We start from the raw sequence: 19,169 nt of genomic DNA, 5'->3' as shown, positions 1-19,169 counted from the left end.
TGTCACCCTATTTTCAGAGGCTCAAAAGTCATTGGACTCTTGACTAAAAGCAGTTTTATGTCCCAGTGTGGACTTTTCCCTCCCTTGTTGGCTGTTAATCAGAACCCCAAAATGTGATCCAAAGACGTGTTTGTGCAGGTGAAGGAGGCCATCATTAGGCTCAAAAAGCCCATATAAAATAAAATTTATAAGACAGATAGCAACAACTTTAGGAGCAGTCAAATCAACACTTTGGTAAATCCTGAAAAAGAAGGAATGCACTGGTAAGCTCAGCAACACCAAAAAGCCTGGAAGACCAGAGCAGACATCTAAAGTGGATGACTGAAGAATCTTTTCCTGGTGAAGAAAATCCTGTTCACAAAGTGTCGGAGAGTCAAAAACACTGGAGCATCACTGTCCACATCTACAGTCGAGACGTTTGTGAGAAAATAAACACAGAGGGTTTACAGCGAGGTGCAAACCACTGGTGTCACTCAAGAACTTGAAGGCCAGATTAGACTTTACAAAAACAACATCTAAAAAAGCCTGGCTGATTCTGGAACAAAGTTCTCTGGACAGATGAAATGAAGATGAACTTGTTTCAGAATGATGGGAGGAGAAAAGTGTGGAGAATAAAGGGAGCAGCTGAGGAGCCAAAGCAGAGCACATCATCTGTCCAGCATGGGGGAGGCAGTGTTATGGCATGGGCAGGTATGGCTGCCAGTGGAACTGGATCACTGGTGTTTATTGATGATGTGACTGCTGATGGAAGCAGCAGGATAAATTTTGATGTTTTTAGGGCTCTACTGTCTGCTCAGATTCAGACACATGCCACTAACCTGACAGGACAGAGCTTCACAGTGCAGATGGATGGCTTCAGAGCAGCTCAAGGGAGGAAACTCAGAGTTTGGCCATGTTGTCCATGGGCTCCAGACCTCAGACAGGCAGAGACTGCATGGGGTTTTCCTCCAAATATTGAATACAATCCTTATAATTATTAGTTATGTGTGTTATTTATAGTTTGTCCAATGACTTTTGAGCCTCTGAAAATGGGGTGACAATGTATAAAACTGGCTGTAAGTCCTGAAGGGTTAATGCCATAATTTTGTTTGGCCCCTTAAATTAAAGCTGAAAGTTTGCACTTCAGTCACATCTTGATTACTCCATTTCAAATCCACTGTGGTGGTGTACAAGCAGGGGTGAAAATCCCAGTAAACAGCAAAATTTCGGAGAGTAATTTCTGGAGGGGACATGAAAAAATTGCTGTCTGGCATGGCTGTACCTCCCTCTTTCTCTCTTACACTCCTTTGAAACCTGCTGTACAATGTTGAGTCCTCAGCATGTTCATATGTTTTAAATAATGCTATCAAAAGCAATAATCTTCAATCCAAATTTCTTTGCTCACTGTTCCAATTTCCACCACAGTCTACAAAGTCAAGTGTGTAGGTTTAATTTTGACATTGGTGGGGACATAAAAGGTCTCCAAGGCGGCACCTCTGAAAGTTGATGTTTTTTGCATTTATGACTGCAATTTCATGTCATGTAGAGCTGATCAAATAAACAAGCAAACAATCATAATCAGAAAATTATTCAGGGATTGACATTAATGTTTATACTGCAGATGCAAGATGGCGCGGACGAGTCCAGACGCCGTCGTGACTGCTCCGCGTAGACTGTGCTTTTTGTTTGTAACTTTCTTAGCTTTCTTTAGTTCTCTGATCTCTCTTTCTACTGGCTTAATTACATACGACCACAGCACACTATTGAACATTGCTACCAGGTCTAATTACCTTTTTTCTGAAGTTTTACACGAGAGCTCCACCTGGCCGAAGGAGATCCTGCGGGACGCGGAGTGTAACCACGGGAAAAGGCCTCCGAGGAGAAGCAGGAAAAAACACCGAGGGAAACGTGCCGGGGTCAGAAACAGACTGCGAGCACGAGCACACCATCCTCCTCTTCCCAGTATCCTGCTGGCTAACGTCCAATCCATGGATAATAAGCTGGACGACATCAGGGCCCGGGTCCGGTTCCAGCGGGACATGAGGGACTGCAACATCCTTTGTTTCACGGAGACATGGCTCACGCCGGAGGTGCCGGACCACGCCGTTCGCCCAGCAGAAACATTCACAGTGTTTCGCATGGACAGAACGAAGGACTCCGGTAAATCTAAAGGTGGTGGAGTGTGTTTCCTAACCAACAACAACTGGTGTGATCCAAGGAATGTTTCTGTTCTGTCGCGCTCTTGCTCACCGGACCTCGAACATCTGGCAATCCTCTGTCGCCCTTTCTATCTGCCCCGGGAGTTCTCTGCGGTCATCGTCTTTGCCGTTTACATTCCACCACAGGCGGACACGGACACTGCTCTCAATACTCTGCATGACACCATTAACAAACACAACGCTAAACACCCGGACGCAGCCCTCATCGTGACCGGTGACTTCAACAAGGCGAACCTAAAAAAGGTTATGCCCAACTTTTTCCAACACGTCACATGTCCCACGAGAGGTGACAACATTTTGGATCACTGTTATACCCCATTCAAGAACGGATACAAAGCCATATCACTGCCGGCTTTTGGTAAGGCTGACCACGACGCCATTTTCCTCTTACCAAAATATAAACAAAGGCTAAAACAGGAAGCCCCGGTATCGCGAGAGGTCAGACGCTGGTCCGCCCAATCAGAGGCCACACTACAGGACGCGCTGAGTGACGTAGACTGGGACATGTTTCGGGCGAGCTCGGATGACGTTAATGAGTTTACGGAAGTGGCTACATGCTTTATATCCAAGCTGTTAGATGATGCCATTCCTATGGTGACTGTGAAGGTTTTCCCTAATCAGAAACCGTGGGTGGATAAGTCTATCCGCGAGGCTCTGAAAGCACGTACCGCTGCCTATAACGAGGGACTCATCACCGGAGACATGTCACCGTACAAAGCGGCAGCCTACACGCTCAGGAAAGCGGTGAAAGCGGCTAAGAGGCGATACAGGGATACGGTGGAGGAACAACTGTGCGACCGCGACAGCAGACGCATGTGGCAAGGACTGCGGACGATTACGGACTATACAGGACGAGTGAACACCTCGGCTGTTGTGGACTCCTCACTGGCGGAAGAGCTTAATACCTTCTTCGCTCGCTTTGAGGCTGGCGGTGCTCGCGCTAGCGCTGTGGCTAACGCAATCGAGGCAGGCGGCCTGACCGGTGAGGAGGACCGCCCACTCTCGCTCTCGGAGCACGACGTCAGGAGAGCTCTGAGGCGAGTGAACAGCAGGAAGGCAGCCGGCCCAGACGGCATCCCCGGGCGGCTGCTAAAATCCTGCGCTAACCAGCTAGCTCCGGTGTTCACCACCATCTTCAATCTGTCCCTGGCCCACTCTGTCGTCCCCACCTGCCTAAAAAAGTCCACCATCATCCCTGTGCCTAAAAAGACCAACCCAGCCGGTCTAAATGACTTCCGCCCTGTAGCTCTGACCTCCGTGGTGATGAAGTGCTTTGAGAGACTCATCAAAGACTTCATCTGCTCATCACTGCCGGACTCCCTGGACCCCCTTCAGTTCGCCTATCGCCCCAATAGGAGTACTGACGATGCCATCACCCATGTCCTCCACTCCACCCTCTCCCACCTGGACACCGGTAAGGGGAATTATGTGCGTCTGCTGTTTATTGATTACAGCTCAGCATTTAACACCATAGTTCCCCACACACTGGTCACCAAGCTCAGGGACCTGGGGCTGAGTCCCTCACTCTGCTCCTGGGTTCAGAGCTTCCTGACTGGCAGACCACAGGTGGTGAAGGTTGGAGCCCACACCTCCAGCTCCCGTACCCTCAACACTGGTGCCCCCCAAGGCTGCGTACTGAGCCCTCTGCTATACTCCCTGTACACCTATGACTGCACAGCTACACACCAATCCAACATCATTGTGAAATTCGCGGATGACACAGTGGTGGTAGGCCTGATCTCCAACAACAACGAGACGGCCTATCTGGAGGAGGTGGAGCTGCTGTCTTCTTGGTGTAAGGACAACAACCTTGACCTGAATGTTGACAAGACCAAGGAGGTGGTGGTCGACTTCAGGCGAGAGAAGCAGAGGATCCACTATGCACCGCTCAGGATCTATGGGACCCCGGTGGAGAGAGTAAGCAATTACAGGTACCTTGGGGTTCACATCTCTGAGGATCTGACATGGACTACACACACCACCACCCTGGTGAAGAAGGCTCGGCAGCGGTTGTACCACCTCAGGCGGCTGAGGAAATTTAAGATCTCCACCACGCTGCTGAAAACCTTTTACGCCGCCGCAGTAGGGTCTGTGCTTTCTGTGAGCATCACTGCCTGGTACGGCAGCTGCAGCTCCCAGGACAGGAAGGCCCTGCACAGAGTGATCCGATGTGCTGAGCGCATCACCCGCACAGCACTGCCCTGCCTCCAGGACATCTACACCCAGCGGTGCAGGTCCAGGGCAAGTCGGATTTTAAAAGACACTCATCATCCCAACCACAGACTGTTCGAGTGGCTGCCCTCAGGCAAGCGGCTTCGCTCCATCAAAGCCCGGACTGAGAGGCTGAGAAGGAGCTTCTTTCCCCAGGCCACTCGGATTCTGAACACATAACACAAACTCTGTATATCAGTCCACAACACCCCCCACCCCCCTCCCACCACCACCTACAACTACACTACACCCTACATTACTGGCAGATTGCAACACGTAAAGACTGGAGGGGAAGGGGTGACTCCACAAGGCTGGATCAAGCCTGACAGCTCCTGTAACCCAGTACCGGGCATCAGGTTTATGTCACTTGGTCTCACGGTTTCACACTAACCCTGAACCTCCGGTGGAACGTGTTGTTCTTCAGGGTTTTGCAACTCAGTTCTTCTACTCATTTGTACTTACCCTCTACTTATTGTACTTTTTGTACTTTTTGTACCTTTTGTATATTGTTGCAGATTGTATATAGTCGTTCATTGTATATAGGAATGTCATATATTCTTTCTATTTTATCTTATTTCTATCTTATTTTCTTTTATTTTTTTATTATTATTACCGTTATTATTATTATTTGTATTTTTATTTTTATTTTATTTTATTTTTTACTTGCACAGTGCCGGAGTTGTTGCAATTACATTTCACTGCTGCTGTACCTGTACATTCATGCATGTGACAAATAAACCTTGAATCTGAATCTGAATCTGAATCTGAATCTGAATATCTATCTATCTATCTATTGACTACAAGTATTTAATAGTTCTGTAATGTTGTAAGTAACAGGTAACTAAAGAAAGACAAGCAGGCAATTTAACAGAGTTCTCATCCTTAGTGCAACTGTGCATCAAACTGTACATCATAGGTCGGCAATTAGCGGCCCCCGGGCCACATCTGGCCCGTGAGATTGTTTGAACTAGAGAATGAAAATAAAAAAAAATAAATTATACTTTTTAAAAATCAGACTGACAGTCTCAAAAAAGCTCTTTATTTGGAAACTTCATTTTTCAGACCAAACATTTCAATCGATCTAAATTCTTAGGGCTCTAGTTTCCCGGCACAGCGCGGGGTGGCGCAGTGAGGTGAACCCCGCGCAGAGCTAGTTTCGACCGGCGAAAGGGGAGAGGCGGACAGTTTGCAAGTTTTGCAGACGGAGGTGCGCTGAGATGGGAGTGGCGGTGCAGCGGGGGAGGTGCCGACAGATTCAGCTTGGCGCAGTGACAGTTTCGTGCCAGAAGGCTTCGCCGAGGTGCGCCATAAGCTCGGCATCTGAAACCACGTCTACTTTCAGCGCAAGGCGCAGCGGGGCTGGCGCAGTGGAAGTTTGGCTGACAGGCGGGCAGTGCGCACACGTCACCACAACCTCACAGATTGTCAGACACATTAACAATGCAATAAATACCCACAAAAAAACACTATTCAATGCTACCATCTCAATCAGCACATACATTTATCTCCATATCAACTGTCCCATCAAATCTGATGTCAGATCAAAGGAGATTGGCACCGCTTGGCAGCGCAATGGAAACCCAACCTGATCACCTGTCAGTCAAACAATGTGTCCAGTACGGTGATGTTTTTTTCCAGTCATGGTGTCTGGCACTGCTCCTGTTAACTACACAGTTCTTCTTCCATAAACAGTACAGGCCAAAAGTTTGGACACACCTTCTCATTCAATGCATTTTCTTTATTTTCATGACTATTTACATTGTAGATTCTAACTGAAGGAATCAAAACTATGAATGAACACGTGGAGAATCATGTACTTAACAAAAAAAGGTGAAATAACTGAAAACATGTTTTATATTCTAGTTTCTTCAAAATAGCCACCCTTTGCTCTGATTACTGCTTTGCACACTCTTGGCATTCTCTCCATGAGCTTCAAGAGGTAGTCACCTGAAATGGTTTTCCAACAGTCTTGAAGGAGTTCCCAGAGGTGTTTAGCACTTGTTGGCCCCTTTGCCTTCACTCTGCGGTCCAGCTCACCCCAAACCATCTCGACTAGGTTCAGGTCCGGTGACTGTGGAGGCCAGGTCATCTGCCGCAGCACTCCATCACTCTCCTTCTTGGTCAAATAGCCCTTACACAGCCTGGAGGTGTGTTTGGGCTCATTGTCCTGTTGAAAAATAAATGATCGTCCAACTAAACGCAAACCGGATGGGATAGCATGTCGCTGCAGGATGCTGTGGTAGCCATGTTGGTTCAGTGTGCCTTCAATTTTGAATAAATCCCCAACAGTGTCACCAGCAAAACACCCCCACACCATCACACCTCCTCCTCCATGCTTCACAGTGGGAACCAGGCATGTGGAATCCATCCGTTCACCTTTTCTGCGTCTCACAAAGACACGGCGGTTGGAACCAAAGATCTCAAATTTGGACTCATCAGACCAAAGCACAGATTTCCACTGGTCTAATGTCCATTCCTTGCGTTTCTTGGCCCAAACAAATCTCTTCTAGCTGTTGCCTCTCCTTAGCAGTGGTTTCCTACCAGCTATTTGACCATGAAGGCCTGATTGGCGCAGTCTCCTCTTAACAGTTGTTCTAGAGATGGGTCTGCTGCTAGAACTCTGTGTGGCATTTATCTGCTCTCTGATCTGAGCTGCTGTTAAGTTGCCATTTCTGAGGCTGGTGACTCGGATGAACTTGTCCTCAGAAGCAGAGGTGACTCTTGGTCTTCCTTTCCTGGGTCGGTCCTCATGTGTGCCAGTTTCGTTGTAGTGCTTGATGGTTTTTGCGACTCCACTTGGGGACACATTTAAAGTTTTTGCAATTTTCCAGATTGACTGACCTTCATTTCTTAAAGTAATGATGGCCACTCGTTTTTCTTTAGTTAGCTGATTGGTTCTTGCCATAATATGAATTTTAACAGTTGTCCAATAGGGCTGTCGGCTGTGTAGTAACCTGACTTCTGCACAACACAACTGATGGTCCCAGCCCCATTGATAAAGCAAGAAATCCCACTAATTAACCCTGATAAGGCACACCTGTGAAGTGAAAACCATTTCAGGTGACTACCTCTTGAAGCTCATGGAGAGAATGCCAAGAGTGTGCAAAGCAGTAATCAGAGCAAAGGGTGGCTATTTTGAAGAAACTAGAATATAAAACATGTTTTCAGTTATTTCACCTTTTTTTGTTAAGTACATAACTCCACATGTGTTCATTCATAGTTTTGATGCCTTTAGTGAGAATCTACAATGTAAATAGTCATGAAAATAAAGAAAACGCATTGAATGAGAAGGTGTGTCCAAACTTTTGGCCTGTACTGTATATGAACAGTTATATTTAAATACAGGCTACTGCTTTCCAGTGTCGGCGCCACAACAAACATCTGTCTTTTCATAAACTCACCGGCAGATGTTTTATTTCAGCTGGGGGTGTGTCACTCCAATTTAACGTCAGCTCCGATTAATGTGGCTAAGCAGCAAAAGTAAGGACAGTAAACAGTCACATTAAGGCTGAACAGTTTTATAATTTCAACCCCACCTTTCGACTGGCTTTTATTAATCACCTTTCAGGCTGTTATCAATTTACCTCTGAAATAAAGACGACAGTTTTCACAGACATCTGTTTTCAATATACCGTTGCAAAAAAACTGACAAATTAATTAAATCAATGGCCTAGGAAACTCATAAAGACTAAACAAATTAATAATGATTAATAGGCTAATTAATAACTGATAACATTAACACATTAATAACAAGAACAAAGTTATAGTCGCACATCTCTGTGGAAAATCTTACAGGTACTGTCCGTGGTGCTGAATCTGCATCGGCAGGTACTGTCCATGGTGCTGAATCCCCTGAAGCATTTCATTCTCTTTATTATAGAAATTAAAGCTCCATAACATTCACGGAGGATCTTGTTTAGCTCCTCTTTAGATAGATAGATAGATAGATAGATAGATAGATAGATAGATAGATGTCAAAAACACTGAGGTGGGTGTAGTGAGAACTTAGAAAAACAATGAGAAATGAGATATCTCTCTAAATCTAGCTGAAAAAAAAGGCTCAAAATTTTTTTGCTGGTGCAAGTACTGCCCCCCCCCCCGGGATCTTTCATGCCCCCCCTGTCATTTCTTTCTGGATACGGGTCTGCTCGGATTCAACTACATACCAAAGACACAGTCACTCAGGGTTGTAGATACACATGCTCTGTGTGTGTGTGTGTGTGTGTGTGTGTGTGGTTGCAGTCCTTGATATGGAGGCATTATGGGCTGTAAAGATGTTATCCATTCAGGTTGGGACATGTTTCTCCTCAGATATGACAGAAAATGTTTTTCTAGCTTTTAACTCATGTATTCATTTTTAATTTTTGTTCACAGAAACACACACACACACACACACACACACACACACACACACACAAAGCAGTGCAATCTTTAGAAGAAAAATCCTTCTCAGAGGTTGAAGTACAAAAAAAAAAGATTTTTTATGACTTAAAGTTGATTAAAATTTTCTTTTTCAGTTGTTTTTCGGCTGAGTTAAGGTCCAGGCCAGCTCCATCTGATGGCCCGTGCCATCTGGACAGTGTCTAATAAAATTTTAAAAAACAGAATTCAAAAACAGAGTTCAACTTATCGATCACAGAATTGCTGACGGAATCGCGGAATTAGCCAAATAAAACAATCTATTTTTAACGCGGAATTTGACATAATAACAACTGCACCGGCACAGCACTAGCCAAAATGCAAAGAAACTTTCCAGCTACAGCAGCGCACTGACACAGATTGTCTAACAAAGTGAAGACTTGCTACTCCGCTCTATTTTCACTGGCTAACAGCTGCACACTGGCTTAGCTTGTCTATTCAGAGAAGAGGTATCACTTCGGCTTATTTTTCATATTCAATCTGTGTTATCACATGCATACTACTGCTCATTCATTGACGAATCATAAGTTTCAGTGGTGATTTTGCTGGATCTCGGCGCTGCGTTCGGCTCGGTGGACCAGGGCTCGCCGATAAAACGATCCAGATCATCTTCATCTTAAAATCTTCCACAATAACCATCATACACTTTGGAGATTTCAGCCATTTGTCTCATATCTTCTGATTTCTGATGCACTGATTTTCTAGACTTTAGTGGGAAATCCACAGGCTCCATCTGTTTCTACATTATGAGCATCAGTGACTTATTAATGCAGACAGTAATTTTACATACTGTATGTAGATTTACACAATGTGTAACATAAAAAGTAATGACATATAAAGTATTGCAATATATGATATTTATATAGAAGATGAAATGATACAATACAATATATAGGTTATTACTGTAGACGGATGATAGATAAATAATAATGTAATAGTTCATTTACTATTGAGGATAGATGATATAGGTCATCTGTTATAGACATGCTATTATATATGTAAAGCTGGTATAATGTATTTATGTAGAGGTATGTATAATATGTATGTGTGCATATTTGTGAATGTTAGTAAATGCTATGTATGTTGGATGTGTGTAGATATAGGCTATATATGTGTAGGTTTCTGTGCATATTGGTTTTTATGTGGACCCCAGGAAGAATAGTCTTCATCATATTGAAGACTAATGGAGATCCATAACAACAATAAACAATAAACATTAGCCACAGACAAAGGGGGGAGGGGCGAGATGCATTCAGGTACACTGCAATGGCTGCTGCAACGCTGTTGTGTTCAAATTCAGTGAAATTTCAGCAGAGTTTTTGTCGGAGCACCGCGGGCGTGGATTCTGTTCAGGCCTGCAACATCAGCACACCGGGAAAGAGAGCTGCTCATCCCCAGGTTTTACAACAGGGAAGTGAACAGAGCGCCACCTGCATCTCCCGCACCAAATATTTTATGGGTATTCGCAAATTTTATTAAGAAGAAATCACACTGAAAACTGTTTATAACCATCTTTATTCTTTCTTGGACCTATTACAAGCCAGATTGGGTGAAAAAGGACAAAATTACCTGGATTTTTTTTGCCTGCAAAATTGAAAGCTGTTATTTTTTTCTGCAATCTCAAAAAAAAAACAACTGAAAACTGCAGGTTGCAGATATATGGTGACACATTTCCAGCGTTAAGCCTGAAAAAAGAAAACATGAAACCAAAGAGAAAAGAAAAAAAAAGAGATCAGTGTTCTTGGTAGAAGAGAAGCACTGACATCCTGACTAAAACATGAAGCTCAAAAGCACAGCCTGTAAATAATATGTAAAGCAGTTTTATGATTGGTAAATATTTGTGGCTGGTAGCTTTTCTCAGTCTACCTGCTATTGCAAGATAAGCCAAAATGAAAGTTTTGACATATTTTCACAAAAAGAATCTCATGAAACACATATCGAAGCTGCTGCAGTCACTACAGTCAATAAAAATGCAGACGAGCTAAAATGATTGTAACTTCAACATGTAGAATCTTGTTATAAAAACATTTTTGAGTTCATTTTGTTAGAAAATCCATTTGTTCATGTCAGCAGGATTATGTCATTTCTACAATGCCATGAACATCTCTGAAAGCCAAATGAAAGTCACTTAGGTTTCCATGTTGTTGATGAAGTCTTCTCCAGAGTCAATGATCCGTCTCAGGACGCTCAGAATCAGAGAATCAGCATATTTGTTTATGTTGATTTCTTCATGGTAGTTCTTCACAGGAAAGATGCAGCTCATTGGAATTCCCACAGAATTACTGAAATCCTGCATCTAATTTGGAAGTAATAGAAGTCAGGGTTGACTTCAAGAATTGCTCTTTGGTCAGACACTGAGATTGCTTGATTGAACCTACAGTTACAGTCAGGTCCATAAGTATTAGGACAGTGACACAATATTCATAATTTTGCCTTTGTACACCACCAGAGTGGATTTGAAATGGAGTAACCAAGATGTGATTGAAGTGCAGACTGTCAGATTTAATTTGAGGAGCCGAACAAAAATATGGCATTAACCTGCTAGGACTTACAGTTTTATACACTGTCACCCCATTTTCAGAGGCTGTATTTAATAATTCTGTAATATTGTAAGTTACAGGCAACTAAAGAAAGACAAGCAGGCAATTTAACAGAGTTCTCGTCTTTAGTGCAACTGTGCATCATACTGTATATCAATCATACAGAAACATGAATAAAATAAACTAACTAACTAACCCTAACCCTGGGATTCTGCCTATGTATACAAGTGCAAAATAAATATTGTGTCACTGTGATAACTGTATATTATATTCTAATCAAGTTTATAAAATCTATATGCAATCTAATACGGGTGTAACGGTTCAGTAACCCACGGTTCAGTTCAAACTTCAGTTTTTGAATCACAGTTCAGTTCAAACCTCGGTTTTCAAAAACTACTAAAGAAACATTTTGAAAACTTCTAGAAAAAATGTCTGGATTTTATTAAGAAAATGTTGCACTGCAATAAAGAACATGAACATTACTATAACACTTTTCTTACCGACAACACACTTTGGCTGAAATGTGAGCGACTGGGCACGTCATGTCGCTGTTCCAGGACACATAGCAAATGTCTGAATTCAGCATTATTGTAATAATGTATGTAATAATGTGATTATACAACTATTACCAACAAAATAAAATGTATAATCAAAATGTATTCACATTGTGGACATTTTGCTCTCAAAATATGAATGTTTTTTGCTGGTATTCTCTCCGTTTCAGTGGAAATACATGGGATCTGACGATAACTAATTCTTGTCAGCCAGCCAACAGGCTAATTAATAACTGACAACATTAACACATTAATAACAAGAACAAAGTTATAGCTGCACATCTCCGTGAAAAATCTTACAGGTACTGTCCGTGGTGCTGAATCTGCTTAGGCATTTCATTCTCTGTATTATAGAAATTAAAGTTCCATAAAATTCACGGAGGAGCTTGTTTAACTTTTCTTTACTTAAGTTGGGAAATCACCTGTTTGCTGTACGGCCCAAGACCAGGCCGTACCGGCTTCATTTCCTGACCTCTCCAGCTGATCCAGCTCTTCACTTATCACTCTCACGTATCTCTCCTTTTTCTCTTCTGTCTTGTCTTCCTCGTTCAGCCATTTATCCAAACTTAAGTTGCCAAATAAATCAAAATCAACAACCAAATGGGCCATTATGCAGGCGAACAAAGTTGATCGCGGCTTTTGATGCGGGTTTCAATAAAATGTTTCGTGTTGCCATGGAAACCACACAGACTCGGGCAATAAGATATAGGCGGAGTAATATTTTCAGTGATGAGGTTTGTAAGCGTTATTACACGAGAGGGTGTGCTTGATTGTCACTGCCTCGACGGTGATGCGGCCATTTGATAATGTCCATCCTCACTGATATTAACAGTGAGGCCAAAGTGATCCGAGGTTCGGGAAGACGAAATGAGTTTCTAAACCAAAATCCTTTGGACAGAGGTTTTCCGGTTTGGTCCAAAACCGTTACACCCCTACAGTCTAATATAAAATTACCAGTATAGACTCACCGTTACCTTCAGGCCCTCGCTCAGATACACATTCTTCAGATTTGCCTGGATCTCTGAACAGGCTGAATCAATGTTGGTGATGACAGCCAGCTGGGGAATTCCTGCAGATACACAACAGGAAACCGTTCAGTCCTTTAAGAGTACAGTTTTCAAGGTAACACTGACTAATCTCAATGTGGCACCACAGCTTTACACACAAACTAATGAACATCCTGATGTTTGCTCTTACCCAGGTCACAGGCCGTCTTTCTGATGTCCTTTATCTTCTTCACATAGTGCATACTCAGAAGAGCTGCCTGGTCAGCAGTTAGAACCAACACCAGAACCTGAACTTTGTCATGTAGAGTTGGTTCTGCGTTGTAATACTGACTGTCGGAAAGTTCAGATCCAGGATTGAACTAGAAAACAATGCAAAATCCATTTCAGTGATGATGTAGACTGCATTTTCACTAAATATATTTCTGTGAGCAAAGAGGCTTTCATCCCAAAGCTACAATGTGTTAATTTTACCGTGTAACCGTCTCTCATGTGTCCCTTCATGGCCAGTTTGATGTCATCTAGATGGACTCCTCCATCCTCCTCCATCTGAAGACCCAGAGTGTCATTGAAGACAAAAGGGTAAAAGTTTCCAGGCCGTCCTTTTTTGATTTTGTAGGTCTTGTACTGTAAAACACAGGAGTGACAGTGCTGCTGTTAGACAGAGCTGCTGCCTGGTGGGTCAGGACAGTTTTTGTCTGGACGGAGGGTCGGCTGCTATTAGAGACGACTCTAGGCAGTTTTTGTAAGTATCAAGTGAAATAAATGCAAATTATTATAATAATATATAATATAATATAATATAATTGGGTAATTCTTCAATTGAGGGAACTTTTGACTTCTTAAATTGTAAGAAAATACAACTTGTAGAAACATATTTTTATCCATCTGAATATTGCTTTTATTTTCTCAGGAATTCATTCTTGTGGATGGTTGTGACCATTTATTTCAGATATATTAATATATTTATAGGTTTTTCCAAGATGTCAGGACAAAACGTCATTACCATCACATCATCAAATAATGAATTATTTTTCAAAACAACATGAAAATATGGTGTTTTTAAAACATTGCATGTAATTTCAAACATTAATTTTGACTAAGCTGTGCTGAGAATGATTTTTATTTCATTTTAAACATATTTATAGGGGTTGTTTGTTCTGATATTTCAATATTATGTTAGATGCTACTCTGACAATTCAATTTATGCTTTCAGTACATTAATAATTTATATATTTTTTGGATAAAATGTTAAGAAAAAATGTTAAATTCTCACAAATACAAAATAAATATATAGAAATTATTTAATAAATTTGTTTTTCTCAAAAAATATGCTCTGTGGTGGTAATGACTGTGTGTTGCGGTAATGACAAAATGTTTTGGTAATGACATTTGATACAAACAGCTAATGTAAAAATGAATTAAATCCACCTTTTGAAATAGAAAATGTTTATTACCTTGTTACAAAACAGTTAACGTTAATGTTTTTGACCTTTGCGCAGTTGTTTTTGGTGCCATGTTGAATTAACTGTAGCCTATTAAGAGAAAATGTATGAATTTATTTTAAATGACACGTGAGGCCTTTATAAAATATTCAGACATAATATTTATGAACTGGTGCAGAAAAATGTTATTCAATAATGTTATAATGGAGTTATTTAACACAGCTGTTATTTTAAATTTTAACACATATTATCCTTGGGGTTAAACCTCCAGAAAATCACACACACACACACACACACAGACAAAGGGCTCTAGTTTCGCAGACCTGGCGAGGCGGGGGCGTAGCGCAGATGCGCTTCGCCAACTGGGTGTGGCCAGGTGGATTTTGCAAGTTTGGCACGCCGTTCTCGGTGGCGCAAGTACTCCGCCGTCCCTCCTACCGGCGCAAGGAAGGAGAGAAGGCGTGGAGTGGGTTTGGCACAGCCGATTCACATTTAACCAATCAAATGAGCCCCTGTCCTCGCCTTTAAAATGCGCTGCGTGAAGGCGTAATGAAAGTTTACACAGCTGACATGGAGGTCTATTGCCGCAGGCAGAGCGGAGCTCAGGAGACAGGCGCGGAGCGGAGACCGGCGAGCAGTGCGGACACGTCACCAAAACCTCACAGGCAGGCTTCCGGAATGTCAGGCACATGAACGATGCAATAAATACCGAAAAAAACACTATTCAATGCTACGATCACAATCAGCACATACATATATCTCCATATCAACTGTCCCGTCACAACTGATGTCAGATCAAAGGAGATTGGCACGGTTTGTGCTGATTGTGAGGTTTTGGTGACGTGTGCGGCAGTCAGTCAAACTTCCACTGCGCCGGCTCCGCTCCACCTTGCGCGGAAAGTAGACTTGCCCTGCGTTCCAATACTCATACTATCATACTATTTAGTAGGGGAAAAAAAGATTTAGTGTGTCCCAATACATAGTATGTCAGATGCACTATGCCAAGAGTACCAGGATGTTCTACTACATCCGGTCAGATTTCGCAGTATGGATTTCAGCATGCTGCTCTGGCCATTCTGACCCACAATCCTTTGTGCAGCGGACGTTACGTCGCACTGACTGAGTTGCGTGTACAGGCCACACCCACATATGGACGACAACAAAACACACATATCGCACAAAACTCGCTCAGTGACAGCAGAAGAGACAGGAAGACAGAAGATCAGAAATATGACAAAGGACAGGACAGTATGAAACAGCACCGGCATTTTGACAACAACATTCAAATTTGCCGCTATACGCACGGCGGCGGAAGTGAGCGAGAGGGCCGGACTTCAGGGATGATGTATGTAGTGTGTCCCAATAGTATGCATATGCATGCATATTTCATACTAAACTACATACTTTGTAAGGGCAGCTGCAGTACATACTAAAAGTAAAAAGTATAAGTATGCGATTTGGAACGCAGGGCCGGTTTCAGATGGCGAGCTTTTGGCGCACCTCGGCGAAGCCTTTTGGCACGAAACTGTCACTGCGCCAAGCTGAATCTGTCGGCACCTCCCCCTGCTGCAACGCCACTCCCATCTTGGCGCACCTCCGTCTGCGAAACTTGCAAACTGTCTCACTGTGCCACCCCGCGCTGCGCCGGGAAACTAGAGCCCAAAGACAGACACATATGTTTTATAGAAGCCAGGGCCCAAATTGACCGCATCTAAAACTCCAGTGTCAAAATAGTCAAAATGTGTACTAGACATTGATAATATATCTGTGAATTTTATCTTTACTCAGTTATCTCCATTAAATAAGGAAAAATCATTGAGTATGAGGCAAGAAAAAAAAAGAAATGTCATTACCACCACACTTTGTCTTTACCATCACAGCTTATTGTGTGGTGGTAATGACGTGTGATGGTAATGACATTTCTTACTTTCCTGGTAAAAAATAGCTCATTGTATGACTTGGTAAGGCTAACCCAACAGCTAACATAAAATGCACTCTAGTTACACACAAACAGAGCAAATTTTCATAAAACTACACTAAAATAACAACATTGAAGCTTATTTGGTAATGACGTGTAATAAACATACTCTACTGTCACCCTATATAAATCTTGAATTTACTTACATTTCTGATGATCAAAATGTAAAACTTTCCTCTTTACAGCCATGTGCTCATCTGCCTCTTCCCATATGCAGATGAGTGAAGTGAACTGATTTTGGAAAACCTTTATTATTCTGTGATTTGTTCAAAGTGATGGTAATGACCACAGTACTTAGGGACAGCCATATTTTGTTTGAGAAAACCCACATATGGCACATTAAAATGAAATATCTATGTGAAATTTATTTATTCAACTTGTTTTGATGAAGTATAATGTAAAAATTTAGTTATTTTTAAACTTTTTTTCACTTTATAACATAGTTGAAGTACCACACTCTGGGCTGGGGACATGGCCAAAGCACTGAAAATTTGACATAAAATACATTTAAAAACGTATAAAAATACATGACAAAGAGACAATAAAAAAAGTTCAGGGTTAATTTTATTGCTACTTAGCAAATGTGACAAAACCTAATATGATTTTAATTTTTTTCATGAAATTTTAGGCCAGGGACTGAAAAGTTACCCAAATTGAAGAATTACCCAATTATAATATCAGTGATAGACTTTGTGATAGACTTTGATTTTTAACCGGTGTGTTGAAAGCAGCACCAAATGAACTTGGCAGCAAATAAGAACCTCAACATCAAAATATCCTCCAGAGTGGGATGGAGCTGCTGTGCCTTATTATTTTGGCATTTTCTGGATGAGATTCAGTGACTAATTTAAAGGGTTACCAGAGGTAATACCTGAAGCAAACAGGAAAAACAGGCCATTTTAAGTCCAGGAAATATACAGGCAATTTCCAGCCCCTTCCCCAGGTGTTTCCTTGTTAGTTTCTTTTGTATTTAAGTCCTGTCTTCAGTTTAGTTTTTTTAGTCCTTGGTCATTTTCATTACTGCATGTGATGCACACGTTCCAGATGTTTTAGTTTTCTTGAGTTTCGTAAATATTCTTGTTTTCTTCAAGCCTTTTTGCCTGCCTACTCCTGCATTTGGGTGCTATGTGCCTCCACTCATAACACAATCTCCCGTCCCCTTTAACAGCCAGGTGTGTCACACCTTGGTGGGCTGCTGTTATAATGGTGAATGTTCCAGGTGAGAAGGAAGGCTTCTCTGCAGAGGAGACGGATCTGCTCGTGCACCGAGTGAAAGCTCACAAGCAGATCATCTACGGCGACAGCAGGACTCCATCTGAGCTCCCTGAGGTGAAGCAGCGTCCCTGTGTGTGGGACAAGCAGAGCGGACGCTCGCCGGCGCCCCCTATGGAGGCCACCATCACTGTCTGATGATGAGCTTCAGACAGCAGAGAAACCTGCAGCACTGACTTCAGAGCTGCTGTTTGCTGCTCAGTCACTTTCAGCAACGCAGCAACACTGCAGCTGAGCTCATTTTAAGAGCAACACGCCCATGGAGCTCAGAGAGACACAAGAGACTTTGCTGTTTCCACAAGGGGGCGCTGTACGGGGAAAAGACAACTGAGCTGCTTGAAGACTAGAAAAGAGACTTGAGTTGTGCTTGTCGACACTTTGCGCCGGGTTTAAGATCGGGCCCTGAATGTTTATCCAGAGATCTTTAAGAACATGTTTCCACAGATAAAGATTAATGAAGTTAATTAAAAACGTTCAAAACCTTGAAACTACTTCTGATTACTAAACATTCTATAATGGTTACTGGAAAATATAAACATGAAGAGCTAGAATTTAATTTCCGTATAAATCATTAATAGCATATCAGAGCTACATGACTGTTAATGATGTCTCACATTCAGAAAGCGCTCGTTGGACGAAGGGGCCAAGACTAGATGGAGATGTTAGGCAGAAATGTGACCATTAGAGCTGCTGTTCACAGAGCTGAGGTCAAAACAGCTGCTGCCCTCCAACCGAACACCAGGTTTTCAACTAGTTTTATTTAAATTTGCTAAATGTCTTGCTGCAATATATCTATACTTGGGTGTGCACTTCAGACATGTGGCTGTTGCTGAGTTTATTGGTGTGATAAAAGGTGTTCATACCGTCCTGGAGGGACATGGACCAGAGTTTGCATCGGCCAAAGCTCTTGTTGTGATTCTGCCTTGTAAGACACTGTCGACAGAGCTGATGAAACTGGATTTTCCAGCTCCAGCTGGACCATAAAGCAGGACTCTCAGATGCTGGACGTCGTCTCTTTCGGGTTTGTAATTCTTCACATACTGCAGCTCTGTGTCTTTGTCTCTGTTTAACAAAGAAAAGACTTCAGATCACATGAAATTAGCTGAGATTAAATCAGTTATTCAGGTGGTGAATATATCATTTGGTTCTTATTACAGACCACCAGGAAGTTCAAGAGAGACAATAAACATACATTAATCTGTAGATTAATTAACCTGCAACAAACACTGAGTAAAGCCAGCACAACAACAAACAAACAGTCACAAAAAATGATCTCCCAACACCTGCTACAGTTAGCAAACCAGCTGAAAAAGACATGGAAGTGACAGTCAAATCCACAAACAGGCTGAAGAATTGTAATATAAGTGTATCAGAAAGGAAAGCCCTGAATGAATTTCAGAATAATCCTAAAATTGTGGTGAAACCAGCTGATAAAGGAGGAACTATGGCAATACAAAGCACAAAGGACAGTTGAGGAATTCCACTTTTTGCAGTCCACTCATGAATTTTTGAAAATACAGCAGCGTGTTACTCCTGTCTTCTTTCCAA

General features: G+C 42.3%; 1 protein-coding gene across 1 annotated transcript in view; it reads right to left on the bottom strand.

Moving 5' to 3' along the window:
- The window catches only part of LOC115361791 (interferon-induced protein 44-like), a 61,700-nt gene that overhangs the window by 15,340 nt on the left and 27,191 nt on the right, over positions 1-19,169 (bottom strand). The window contains exons 3-4 of the mRNA XM_030055422.1: positions 18,485-18,683; positions 13,401-13,553 (exon numbers count right to left, since the gene is read on the bottom strand). Coding sequence (XP_029911282.1) covers positions 13,401-13,553; positions 18,485-18,683 — 352 coding nt within the window. The remainder of the gene's footprint in view (positions 1-13,400; positions 13,554-18,484; positions 18,684-19,169) is intronic.

The sequence above is a fragment of the Myripristis murdjan genome, chromosome 7, assembly GCF_902150065.1.
Source record: "Myripristis murdjan chromosome 7, fMyrMur1.1, whole genome shotgun sequence".
In the NCBI taxonomy this organism is placed as follows: Eukaryota; Metazoa; Chordata; class Actinopteri; order Holocentriformes; family Holocentridae; genus Myripristis; species Myripristis murdjan.
Note: the sequence above shows the minus strand (reverse complement) of the source record. Positions and strands in the feature narration are given on the sequence as shown.